We start from the raw sequence: 13,267 nt of genomic DNA on the forward strand, positions 1-13,267 counted from the left end.
GAACGATAAATTGGCATAAATGCCTTCGTTGGCCTTGAGGACTAGGCGCTTGCTGTTTTTTATTAAGAACCAAAGGTGAGGTTTGTAGGGTGCTGTGTTCCGGGTGAATATCCACTTCTGTGATGCTGGTGGGGCTTTTCTGCTGGCACAGAATAGCGGGACTCACGCAGTGCTAACTAACAGGGAGCCCAAAATCCAAGGAAGACCAAGGCAGTGGTGGGCTGGAGCCCAAGTGCCACCACCAGTTTTCACCCAGCCCTTGTATTTATGTCTTGATTTGCACCTGAGGATACCTCCTCCCCGCCCCATTTCTTTCTGGCTTCCAGTTTCACCAGTGTAAAGCCTGTGATTCCCTGCTTGAATTGTTGATCGATGGATGGGCCTGGACTTCTGTGGAGAAATTATTTTTTGTTTTTTTGAGGGGGGGGTCCTCTAGTTCTCTCCACCCTCCCCAAAGATGATGCCAGCCATCCGCTGATTTCATTTATTATTATTAAATTTATATCCCGCCTTTTTGCCTCTTGCAAGAAACCCAAGGTGGCTTACACGGTCCTCTCTTGTTTTATCCTCACAACAGCCCTGTGAGGTCTGTTAGGCTGAGAGTCAGTGACTGGCCCAAAGTCACCCAATGAGCTTCATGGACGAGTGGGGACTTGAACCCGGACCTCCAGCACTCTTTAATGGCTACCCCACACCGGCTCCCTAGCTAAGACCTAACCGTGTATCACAGATCTGCTCGTGAGCCCTAGTAAACTCCCCGATGACTTAATTCTGTGGCTTCTCCACCCACAGGCCAGGCTAAATTCTGTGGTGGGCTAAAATGCTCCAGCCTGGCCTGGAGACGTGGGAGGCCTGGGCAGAGCTCCCTTGTCCTGTGGGCATCCAGCCAAAGCTCCTAGAATAGCCAGGAGCTACTCAGGCGGTGCACGGCAGGTGAGCCACCAAGATGAACACAGCAAAAGGGAGAAAAGTCTCAGGATGCTATAGACAGATTTAGGGTGGGAAAGCCCATCACATCCTTAGGCCGTTGGCTGCATGGTCTGACAGCTCCGACCATTAGGCTTCCCACCCACCCACCCCCATCTGCCTCCCTGTAACTACTGTTTCGTGTCCTACAGTCTTGGATGATAAGAACACAGGTTGGGCTCTCCCTCCTGTGCAGCAGCTCTCTCCTTCCAGACACGGGCAGAGCAGCATCAGCAGCCGCTCAGCCTGCAAACGCTTTTCTTTCCAGGTCAGACCCCAGAGCCAAAGCAGCCCTCTTCCGCCCCACAGAAAACGGAGACCAATGCGGTGAGTGGTCGGGGCAGAGGGCGCCGCTGCCTGGGCCAGGAGGGTGCGTCCAGGAGCCCATGTCTGCCTGGCAGGGGGCCGTCAACTTGGGCGCTCGGCCCTGGCTTCGAGACCGGGAAGGGAAGGGAAGGGAGGGCGGCTGTGTCCTGCGTCCCGCGGCCTGCATTGCTCCTGAAGCGAGGGCTGTTAATGGCCCGGCCAAAATGAGGCTTGTGGAGCAGGGGCCGCGAGCTTTCCGCACTGGCTGCCGCTGACGTGTGTCCCGTCGGGGTCTGTCCAGGTGCCTGCAAAGAACAGCTCGGCCTCGTCGGCACCCGCTGCTCCCCCTCCTCCGCCGCCGCCGCCGCCACCGCCTCAGCCGGTCACCCCGCGGAAGAACAAGGCGGCCATGTGCAAGCCTCTTATGCAGAACCGAGGAGTCTCGTGCAAGATCGAGATGAAGTCCAAGGGGTGTCAGACAGGTGAGGGAGGCCAGGGGGGAGTCCGGCCTCCAGGCCGCCTTACGGGTAGCTCCGGTGGACTTTGGCCTCCGCCCTGCAGGCCAGCAGTGATGCCGGAGGGGGGTCTGCGTTGGGAGCTGGCTCCTTCCTTGCCCTGCCCCTGGGGCTCTCCTCCCTCTGCTTGCTTCCGCTCTTCGCTCGAGGGGCCCTCTGAGGCGATGGCACAAGGGAGAGGGGCTGGATTGGAGTGGGCGGCCTGGCATCCGCTTGGCCGCCCACGCTCTGGGGGGGCTGGAGAGCGAGGAGCGGCTCGGTCCTGAAGGGGCGTGCGGACCGAGCGCCCGCTCACGGTTGTGCTCTCCTCCTTTGCTCCCTGGCAGAAGATGACTGGAAGCCGCAGGTGGTCGTGCTGCCCGTCCCTGTGCCCATCTTTGTGCCTGTGCCTATGAACATGTACTGCCAGAAAGTACCCGTGCCTTTCTCCATGCCTGTCCCGGTGAGTGGCATCTCTGGCCCCTGGCCTCTCTCTCTCCTCCCCGCCTCGCCTCGCCCCTCTCTGACCCGTCTTCCCTGCGGCTCGTAGGTGCCTGTGCCAATGTTTCTGCCCACCACGCTGGAGAGCACGGAGAAGATAGTGGAGACCATAGAGGAGCTGAAGGTGAAAATCCCTTCCAATCCCCTGGAGGCCGACATCCTGGCCATGGCCGAGATGATCGCTGAGGCGGAGGAGCTGGACAAAGCCTCTTCGGATCTCTGCGGTAGGTCCTGAGAGAATTCTGCTGGGGAAGGGCTCGTACTCGGGGCTGCGTGAACGGTGGCCGTGCGTTCCGAGGGGGAGGAAGACGCTGTGTTGCAGGCCTTGGCAGGGCAGCATGTGCTCACCCAGAGATGTTCAAACTCCTGGGCCTAGGGAACCCACCACCTGTACCCCAAACCAACCAACCAACGCAAAGTATGCATGCAGGAAACTCTCTTGCATCCGCCCTTCAGAATTCCACTTCGGAAATTCACATGTCCAGACCCCTTGGAATGCTTCAGCGGAGGAGTGCTGGGGCGGGACAGACGGGGAATGAAGTGGCCGCGAGGCACGGGAAGACTCTCGGAAGAGCACCTTCCTCTTGTGCACGGTGCTCGGCCGGAATTTAAAAATGGCTTTTGGGGAGACCTGCAGTCCCCGATGCAGGAGGGGAGCGGAGGGGGGGACCTTATGGACTGCATTGAGCAGGGGGTTGGACTCGATGGCCTTGTAGGCCCCTTCCAACTCTGCTGTTCTATGATTCTATGATTGATTTGGTTTGCACCCCACCTTTCTATCAAGGCCCTCAGGGTCTCTTACAATCATAAATAAAACTTGATTAAAATAATAATCACAAAACTTCGCATCAAAATAGAACACAGTCAGTGGCCAAACCTATGGTGAACTGAGCGCACAAACGCTGGGAAATCGTTTTCTCAGCCGTAACGCCAGCCCCCTTTTTCCCCAACCATAATGCCAGCACAAAACGGTGTCTCCAACCGTAAGTATGGGTGACTCAACTGGGCCACCCATAGCAGGCTTCCTCAGCCCAAGAGCGGCCTTCCCTTGTTGCTAACGTGGTGGTGGGTGGAGCCAAGGCAAAAGTGGGAGGAGTCACCCTTTCTTCTCTCTCTCTCTCTCTCACACACACACACACAGACAGACACAGAAAGAGCAATTGGGATGCTTTTCAAGCCTAGTTCTCACATTGGGGGAGTGATTTTCAGCCAGGGGAGGTGTCACAGCACACTGGAAGGCTTTAATGCAGCCTTCCTCAACCTGGGGCGCTCCAGATGTGTTGGACTACACCTCCCAGAATGCCCCAGCTGGCTGGGGCATTCTGGGAGGTGCAGTCCAACACATCTGGAGCGCCCCAGGTTGAGGAAGGCTGTTTTAATGCATCTCTTCCTAGCTAGGATCCTCTGTAATGTGCCCCACGCACACTTTAGACTTTAAAAACTCCTTTTTTGTAAACCGCCCAGAGAGCTTCGGCTGTGGGACGGTATATAAATGTAATAAAATAAATAAAATAAATATTTTTTTTATTATTTTGGATCGTCTACCCTGTGTATGTAATGTTTGTTCCAATTTTTTTCTTTTCCACAATCTGTTTTCTGTTTTGTTTTGTTAAATTCACAATAAAAGAAAGCGAAAAAAGAGAGCTCTTTTTAAGAAGCAGCCCCATTGTGCAGAGGGGGAGGCTGCAAGCTAGACAGACGGGGTGGGTGGGTGGGCCCTGGGGCCAGAGTTGCCCATCACCCACCTGTAGGGTTAACCCTTCAGTCTCCAGTCTGATCTGGCTGGCAAGGAATGCCTCGTGCGCTCTGTCTCCAGCGCTTGCCATGGCACCAGCACCGCAGGGCGGATGCTTGACCCGCTTCTGCTCCTGAGAGGGCAGTTGCCTTCCAACTTCCAACAATTTTGGATGATACAGATTTTCTAGACCCATTTCAAACCAGCTTCAGGGCACGATATGGAGTTGAGACAGCTATGGTTGCCTTAGTGGATGATCTACGCCCAGGGCTGGTGCCAGACTATTTTGTGCCCTAGGCAGGTGGGCGGCTTCCAGCTGGGCGCGCCTTTCCAAAGCCGCCCTCCGCCCCAGCATCCTGGCTTTGAAACCAGCGCCTGTTTGGAAGCCGCTCCTGGCTTCGAAGCCAGGACACTGGGGTTGGGGGGCGGCTTCGGAATGGCGCACCTGGAAGCCGCCCTCTCAGAGCCACTGTGGGAAAGCGGCTTCTGGGTGCGCCGTCCAGCGCCCTCCTTACGTTGGCGCTCTAGGCTGCCGCCTAAGCTGCCTCTATGGCAGCGCCGGCCCTGTCTAGGCCTGAGTATTGATGGGAGTGTGTCTCTGCTGGTACTTTTGGACCTCTCGGCGGCTTTCGATACCCTTGACTGTGGTATCCTTCTGGAACGGCTGGGGGTTGGGGGTTGGGAAGCGGGGGCACTGTGCTTCAGTGGTTCCAGTCCTACCTCTCAGGAAGATTCCAGATGGTGATGCTTGAGGATAGCTGCTTCTCAAAAAAGGAGCTGCCGTGTGGTGTACCACAAGGTGCCATCCTATCCTCAATGCTGTTTAAAATCTACATAAAACCGCTGGGAGAGATCATCCAGAGGCATGGGGTAGGGTGGTATCAGTATGCCGATGACACCCAAATATACTTCTCTATGCCTTCGGCAACAGCGTCAGCTAAGGACAGTGTGTCTCCTCTGAATGAATGCTGGGAGGCGGTAATGGGCTGGATGAGGAAAAACAAACTGAAGCTGAATCCAGACAAGACGGAGGTGCTCACTGTCAAAGGCCACAACCTGGGTTTGGCGTTGTGTCAACCGGTTCTGGATGGGGTTACACTCCCCCTGAAAGACTGTGTTCGCAGCTTGGGGGTGCTCCTGCATCTGTCGCTCCGAATGACAGCCCAGATAGATGCGACGGCCAAGAGTGCCTACTATCAGCTTCTGCTGTTGCACCAGCTGCGCCCCTTCCTAGAGTCGGAAGACCTAAAGACGGTCGTGCACGCGCTGGTAACTTCGAGGCTCGACTTCTGCAATGCGCTCTACATAGGGCTTCCTTTGTACCTAGTCTGAAAACTTCGACTAGTTCAAAATATGGCAGCCAGGATGGTCACCGGTACACCTAGGGCTGACCACTTCACACCAGCTTTAAAATCTCTTCACTGGCTGCCAATTAGTTTCCGGGCGAAGTATAAAGTGTTGGTTATCGCCTTTAAAGCCCTACATGGTTTGGGTCCGGGCTACCTGCGGGATGGCCTTCTCCCATATACTCCGCCCCGCGCACTCAGGTCCTCTGGGAAGAATTTACTCCAGCCAGCAAAAACTAGATTAACCACTATTACCCAGAAGACCTTCTCTGCTGCCGCTCCCAGACTGTGGAATGGCCTGGTGGGAGAGATTCGTCAACTTAATAGTCTTATTATTTATTTATTTATTTATTTCTATAGCACCATCAATGTACATGGTGCTGTACAGAGTAAAACAAAATAGCAAAACCCTGCCGCATAGGCTTACATTCTAATAATTTGAAAATAACTTTATTGCATATTAGCCGTATGGGCCATTCGCAAACAGATGAGACGTATGGGCCATTTGCAATCATCCAGGTTATAATTACAATGTTAACCAACATATAATATTGGTTATTAGAATTTAATCGTTGGAGTCTATCAATAGTTTCCGGACCTCCATCGCCCGGTGTACCAACTTGGCAGTCCTAAATGATGTATAATAGTCTGTACCAGCCAAAAGTGTTTGAACTACACCTTTAGATGACATGAAATTAAACCTGGGAATTAAAGGCTCAAGGTAATGTTTCCTCAGCTCCACATACCTTGGGTTAATAGTCTTATTATAATAATAATATTTATTTATTTATTTATTTAGATAGCACCATCAGTGTACATGGTGCTGTACAGAGTAAAACGAAATACCGTGTTTCCCCGAAAATAAGACAGTGTCTTATATTAATTTTTGCTCCCAAAGTTGCGCTAGGTCTTATTTTCAGGGGATGTCTTATTTTTCCATGAAGAATACGGTACACATTTATTGTTGAACAAAAAAAAAGGTCTTATTTTCGGGGGATGTCTTACTTTCGGGGAAACAGGGTAGCAAAACCCTGCCGCATAGGCTTACATTCTAATAATAAGTCTTGTTGAATTCAAGAAGGCTGGAAAGACTGATGTGTTCTGGCAGGCCTACCGAGATGAATTTTAAGATACTAGCTGTACCCGGCGTAACATACGCCGTTCTAGCCTATCTTAGCCCCCCCGCCCCCCCTCTCCTCGGCCGCTTCGGCCCCCTCAAGTCTGAGGGCTTCGGTTTGCCTGAGAGGTTGCGCACGCGGGCAGCGCCGCCTTTTCCCTCAGCGGCCCCCACAGGCCGCTGCCCGCGACGTTTCCCCTCAGTAAGATTCCCAGCCCATTATCGGCCTCGAGACCCAGAGCCGCCATTCCCTGAACCCGCCATTCCTTCCTCCCTCCCTCCCTCCAGCGGCCAGGCCGGTTCACCCAGAGAATGTCCACCAAGCTCCTCCTCCCCCCCCCCGCACCCCGCCGTTGTTATGGTTGCTTAGCAACTTGGTTCCGAACGCAAGTCTGGAAGCCCCGCCCACCAAGGGGCGGAGCTTGTACGGTAACATACCTAAGCGTTATATATAGATAAAGATTTGACTTATTTTACTATTGTATTTTTATATGTTTTAATCAGTTTTATGCATTATATAATATTTTGTGTTCTATGTTGTTCCTCGCCTTGATCCAGAGGGAGAGGCGGGTAATAAATATATTATTATTATTATTATTATTATTATTATTATTATTATTATTATTAATGTCTTGCTCATGGCGTTTTTTCTAGATGCATTGAGCAGGCTCCCCCCTGTTGGACTTGATGGCCTTATAGGCCCCTTCCAACTCTACTATTCTGTGATTCTGTGACGGGCAATACCAAGTCATGCTGTCTTTTACAGATTCAGGAATTTCCTGACAATAGAGCATGTTTTAAGTATGACTGCTTTTTGGATGTTGGTGTGGATGTATTTCAGTAGGCCCAGTTTCTGAAGGTTTTCGGTATAGTTTTTTGATGTGATGCCAGTGACTGATGTGACTAACGGAATAGTTGTGACCTTTTCCTATTGCCATAGTTCTTTGACTTCCATGGCCAGTGGTGTATATTTTTCTCTCTTTTCCTCTTCCTTTTCAACATTAATGTCATTCGGTATTGCTATGTCGATGAGGTATGTGTGTTTTTCTTTTTCGTCTATTACCGTTACGTTGGGTCGTTTGCAAGGTATTGTTTTGTCAGTATGAATTGTTCTGTCCCAGTATATTTTATGATCTGCATTTTCCAAGATTGTTTTGGGTGAGTATGTATAGTATGGTGTAGGTTGGATAAGGTTGAATTTGATGGCCAGTTGTTAGTGAATTATTTTTGCAGCAGTATTGTGTCTGTCCATATAGTCCATTCCTGCCAGAATTTTACATCCTCCTGTTACATGGTTTTTTGTTTCTTGGAGTTGATGGTATTTCCTGAATAGGTCTGTTATCTTTTATGATGTATTTTTGGTAGTTCTTGGTTGGTGTAACTTGATCCTGTATAGCTGCTGCTGCTGCTGCTGCTATTATTATTATTATTATTATTATTATTATTATTATTATTTTCACAGATCTAGTGAGTAACCAGAGTGCAGAAGGCCTCCTGGAGGACTGTGACCTCTTTGGGCCAGCCAGAGACGACGTGCTGGCCATGGCGGTCAAGATGGCAAATGTCCTGGATGAGCCGGGTCAGGACTTGGAGGCAGACTTCCCCAAAAGTAAGGACAAAGGCAGCTGCAGGTGTGGTAGGGTGGGCTGGGTGGAGTCCCATCTCTCCAGTGGAAGGAGGGAAAGGATCGCGGGTGTCTGTTGCCACATGCCGTTCCTGGAAGCCCTCCGATGACGAGAGCGACTGTGTTGCTTTGGACTGTAGAGTCTCTTGGAGGGAGGAGGGCGGCCGGCCTAAAGGGCACTCTCCCCGGGCCTGGTGAGATGTGGAGTGATACCTGCCAGGAACGGAAGTGCTGGTGGGTCTCTCAGATCAAGAGCAGTGGCTCTCAATGATGATGATGGAATCATAGGGTTGGAAGGGTTCCCGAAGAACATCTAGTCCAGCCTCTTGCTCAGTGCAGGCTCTGCAGTGCAGGGTGCAGCTAGAGCATCCCCGACAGGTGGCCCTTCAGCCTTTGCTTAAATGGCTCCAGTGAAGGAGAAACTGGCATCTTGCTCCCCTGCCATTTCCACTCCTTGGTTCTAGTCCTGCCTGGTGGAGTGACAGAGGCTAATAGCCCTCGGTTTCCTCTCCTTCTGCAAGGGATCCCTTTCTGCGTGTGTGTGTGTGTGTGTGTGTGTGTGTGTGGCACCTGTGCTCGAGCTCCAGAAGGTCTCTCGCCTACCCTCCCACCCGTTGGGGCTTGTCCCAGCACTGCTGCTTTGTTCCTCCTCCCAGACCCCTTGGACATCAACCCCAGTGTGGATTTCCTCTTTGACTGTGGCCTGGTGGGGCCGGAGGACGTCTCTGCAGACCAGGACTTGCCCCGGGCCATCCGCAAGGTGAGTTCTGCTCAGCCACCCCATCCGCTGGATCGGACCTTGCGGTGGAGAAACGGCTTCGCTCACTTGGGCTTGAAACGGCATGCCCGGGAACCCCAAGAGAGCTGTGTGAAGCTGCCTGGGCCCCTGGGGTGGACAGATGAAAGAGCGTCACCCTAAAGCAATTCCTAAAAAAAACCCTGCTATTTAGAAAAGCTTTACTAGTGGGAAAGGGTTGGGATAACGGCTGGAAAAGAGGCAGGTGAGACTTCCATCCAGACCACAGGTGGGCAACTTGTGGCCTCCTGATATTTTAGCCTACATGCCAACAGGGCTGAGGGAAGTTGTAGGCCAACACGTCCATGCCCACCACACAAAGCCTTTTATTGCTATAAAGTACAAGGGGTGTGTGTGTGTGAACCAACACAGAGCACAGCGATGGAATTCAGGCTGCCGTTTGCACTGCTGTCCCAGGAGTGCCTACTATCAGCTTCAGCTGATATGCCAGTTGCGCCCCTTCCTAGAATCGGAAGACCTAAAGACGGTCGTGCACGCGCTGGTAACTTCGAGGCTCGCCTTCTGCAATGCGCAGAAGGGCTACCTTTATGCCTAGTCCGGAAATTTCAGCTAGTTCAAAATATGGCAGCCAGGCTGGTCACTGGTACATCTAGGGGTGACCACATTACACCAGTTTTAAAAGCTCTTCACTGGCTGCCAATTCGTTTCCGGGTGAAGTATAAAGTGTTGGTTATCACCTTTGAAGCCCCACATGGTTTGGGTCCAGGCTACCTGCGGGATCGCCTTCTCCCATAGAATCAGCCCCACACACTCAGGTCCTCTGGGAAGAATTTACTCCAGCCAACAAAAACAAGGCTGACAACAATTACCCAGAGGACCTTCTCTTCTGCTGCTCCCAGACTGTGGAATGGCCTGCCAGGAGGGATTCTTCAACTTAACAGTCTTTTAGCATTCAAGAAAGCTATCAAGACTGATCTCTTCCGGCAGGCCTATCCAGTGGAATTTTAGGATGCTTTTAGGATGTTTTTCAGGATGTTTTTACAATGTATACTATGTTTTTAATCAATATTTTATACTGACTGTTGTTCCCTGCCTCAATCAAAATGGAGAGGTGGGTAAGAAATACCGTATTTCTTCGATTGTAAGACGCCATCGATTGTAAGACGCACACTAATTTCAGTACCCCCACCAACAAAAAAACCTAAGACACACCCGCGATTCTAACACGCACCCCGTTTTTAGAGATGTTTATATGGGAAAAAAGTGCGTCTTAGAATCAGAAAAATAGGGTAAGATGATGATGGTGCTGCAAACAGCAGCAGCGGATGCCACGACACAGGCTCTGAACACCAGACCTCACGTCTGCCACCACTTATGGGGCGACACAGGCTCTGAACACCAGACCCGGCTGAGGCTACTCCCTGCTCAAGCCAAGCACCACCACTTGGTACGCCTGAGGCAAGGGATAAGAACCACCTTCCTCCAAACTATGTGGAGAAAGGGGTTTAAATTGGAGAATGGATTTTGATATATATAATAATGCGCTGTGAGTTATATCTGCTTAGGTGAATGATTGTCAGAGTGGGTGCTGAATGTGTAAACTTAAGATGATAAACGCCAAACAGACACGTGGGATTTTTGTGGTAGTTTTAAAACAAACAATCAACATTTATTTTTAAAAGTTCCTAAGCTTTGTTTCAAATAACAACATTTAAAAACCTTTTTGAAACCTTCCATACAATCCTGTCACTCTCACATTCGCGCTTTCCTTTTTCTCACACAATCACTCTTGAACTTTCTTTATTCTCAGTATTGATTAATATACATCCACTTACGTGCACACCACACTCTAAAGACACCACTCACTACACTGACCCTCAAATTTCCCAGAACTTAAGTACCATAAACACAGAGAGCACTACAGACTCTAAGAGTACCTAACAAGTCTCCCTGAAAAGTTTTCCTGAAAAGATCTCTCAATCCCCTCCGTCCTTCCCTTATATATCACTCCTCCCTCCTCCCAAGACATTCTAACTCCGCCCACTCAGGCCAACATTCTAAAAACCACAGACTTACGAACTGCAGACATACATTTGGAATTGACTTGTGGGGTGTAACGCCACAGCGGATCCTGGCTTTCTCTCTTTTCCGCTGGGGCTGCACCCGGGGGGGGTGAAAACCGCCTGCCAGGTCAGCAGCCCCTTCTTCCCTCCTCCCCGCGCAGGGCCAGAAGCGCCTGGTGCTCTCGGAGAGTTGTTCCCGGGACTCCATGAGCAGCCAGCCCAGCATCACGGCCCTCAACTATTCCTACGGCGTGAATGCCTGGAAGAGCTGGGTGCAGGCCAAGTACGCCGGGGGCGAAACCAGCAAGGGGGACGAGCTGCGCTTTGGCCGTAAGTCTGGGGTCGGGTGCCGGGAGAGGGGAACGCTGGAGGAGGGAAGGAGGCACCCCCCCACCCCCCACCCCCTGCAGGAAACCCTGACCCTGTCGCCAAACCTAAGGCTGCCCCGTTGCTGACCCCGCAGCCAAGCCCATGCGGATCAAGGAGGACATCCTGGCCTGCACGGCAGCAGAGTTGAACTACGGCCTGGCCCAGTTTGTCAAGGAAATCACCCGTCCCAACGGCGAGCGCTACGAACCTGACAGCATCTATTACCTCTGCCTTGGCATCCAGCAGGTGAGCAGCGGCCGTCCCCTCCTTCCCCGCCCTTCCTCTTCCCCATGGCCTGTGGTCGCCACACCTAAAACAAGATCGTGTAGAGCTGGAGAAAGCGCAGAAAAGGGCAGCTCAGACGATCAAGGGGCTGGAGCATCTCCCCTATGACTAGGGGAGGTTACGGCAGCTGACGCTGTTTAGTTTGGGGGGAAATGGAGGCTAAGAGGAGAAATGATAGAGGTGTACAAAATCATGCAAGGTGGGGAGAACGTGGATAGGGAGACATTTTTCTCCCTCTCTCAAAATACTAGGGGTCCCATGAAGCTGATGGGTGGGAGACTCAGGACAGAGAAAAGGAAGGACTTCTTCACACAGCGCAGAGTTAAAGTCTGGAAACCACTTCCACAAGATGTAGTGAGGGCCACCCATTTGGATGGCTTTAAAAGGGGGTTGGATAAATTCCTGGCTATCAAGGGCTACTAGTCCTGATGGCTAAGTGCAACCTTCAGGATCAGAGGAAGTAAGCCTGTGTGCACCAGTTGCTGGGGAACATGGGTGGGAGGGTGCTCTTGCACCGTGTCCTGCTTGTAGGTTTCCTATGGGGCAGCTGGTTGGCCGCTGTGTGAACAGAAGGCTGGACTAGATGGACCCTTGGACTGATTCAGCAGGGATCTTCTGATGTTCTTATGAGCCCCTGGACCCAGGTTCATTCAGGAGGTGGAGGACCGGAGCCCTTTCTCTGTGGCTCTGCATGATGGCTAGCAAGGCGACTTCCTAGGGGGCCACACAGAGTCACCACCTGCCGTGTCAGCCCACCCGGTGCTCCTAATCGAACTTCCTGGAGGAATGCAGCCCTCAGCTCCACCAAGGGCCGCATTCCCTTCCGGAAAAGTCGTTGGTGGCTGCACACACCAGCTGTGGGTGGGGCCCGGGTGCACATGTCCGCACCTGCACAGATTCGCATTTCTTACTTGATTCTCCCCATCCTCTCAGTACTTGCTGGAGAACAACCGCATGGTGAACATCTTCACGGACCTCTACTACCTGACCTTCGTGCAGGAGCTCAACAAGACGCTGAGCGGCTGGCAACCCACAACCCTGCCCAACAGTACGTGCCTTGAGGGGGCAGAGGGACAAGCGTTTTTTTCTCCTCTCTTGACATCCCCGAAAGTTCTTGGATGGCCTTCAGGAATGGCCTTGGCCTGGGATACCAGGCAGCTAGACTGCTGCTAGCCCTGATGGCTACGTGCTTACCTTCCAGTATCCGAGGCAGTATGCCTATATACACCAGTTGCTGGGGAACATGGGTGGGAGAATGCTGTTGCACTCGTGCCCTGCTTGTGGGTCCCTGGTCAGAGCTGGTTGGCCACTGCGTGGACAGTTCTGGACCAGATGGACCCTTGGTCTGATCCAGCAGGACACTTAGGTTCTTAGATTCTAAAAGACCGGGACAAACTGCAATTTCGGGCAAGCAGTTCTGTCACCCATCTTGAGATGGCACATTGATCTGCACCTACCCTCCACCAGGGAGTAAGCTTGTTAATCGCCCATATGTGTGATGCACAGAGACCACGAAGAAGAAATGCAGGCTGCTTACCTGTAACCGTGGTTCTCCCGAGTGGCCATCCGTGCATTCGCACAACCCACCCACCATCCCCGTTTCAGTGTCGATATCAATGGGTTTCTCTCCTGGTTAAGAGGCCGGCAATTCGGTCCTAAGGAATTGAGGAGAAGAGTGGGAACCCAGAGTCAGTGAACGGTGAG

General features: G+C 52.0%; 1 protein-coding gene across 1 annotated transcript in view; it reads left to right on the forward strand.

Moving 5' to 3' along the window:
• ZMYM3 (zinc finger MYM-type containing 3) overlaps positions 1 to 13,267 on the forward strand; it is a 31,037-nt gene that overhangs the window by 14,850 nt on the left and 2,920 nt on the right. The window contains exons 14-22 of the mRNA XM_063141874.1: positions 1,235 to 1,293; positions 1,574 to 1,754; positions 2,114 to 2,229; positions 2,317 to 2,491; positions 7,928 to 8,074; positions 8,746 to 8,849; positions 11,071 to 11,239; positions 11,373 to 11,524; positions 12,497 to 12,611. Coding sequence (XP_062997944.1) covers positions 1,235 to 1,293; positions 1,574 to 1,754; positions 2,114 to 2,229; positions 2,317 to 2,491; positions 7,928 to 8,074; positions 8,746 to 8,849; positions 11,071 to 11,239; positions 11,373 to 11,524; positions 12,497 to 12,611 — 1,218 coding nt within the window. The remainder of the gene's footprint in view (positions 1 to 1,234; positions 1,294 to 1,573; positions 1,755 to 2,113; positions 2,230 to 2,316; positions 2,492 to 7,927; positions 8,075 to 8,745; positions 8,850 to 11,070; positions 11,240 to 11,372; positions 11,525 to 12,496; positions 12,612 to 13,267) is intronic.

Source organism: Elgaria multicarinata, chromosome 15, assembly GCF_023053635.1.
Source record: "Elgaria multicarinata webbii isolate HBS135686 ecotype San Diego chromosome 15, rElgMul1.1.pri, whole genome shotgun sequence".
Taxonomy (NCBI): domain Eukaryota; kingdom Metazoa; phylum Chordata; class Lepidosauria; order Squamata; family Anguidae; genus Elgaria; species Elgaria multicarinata.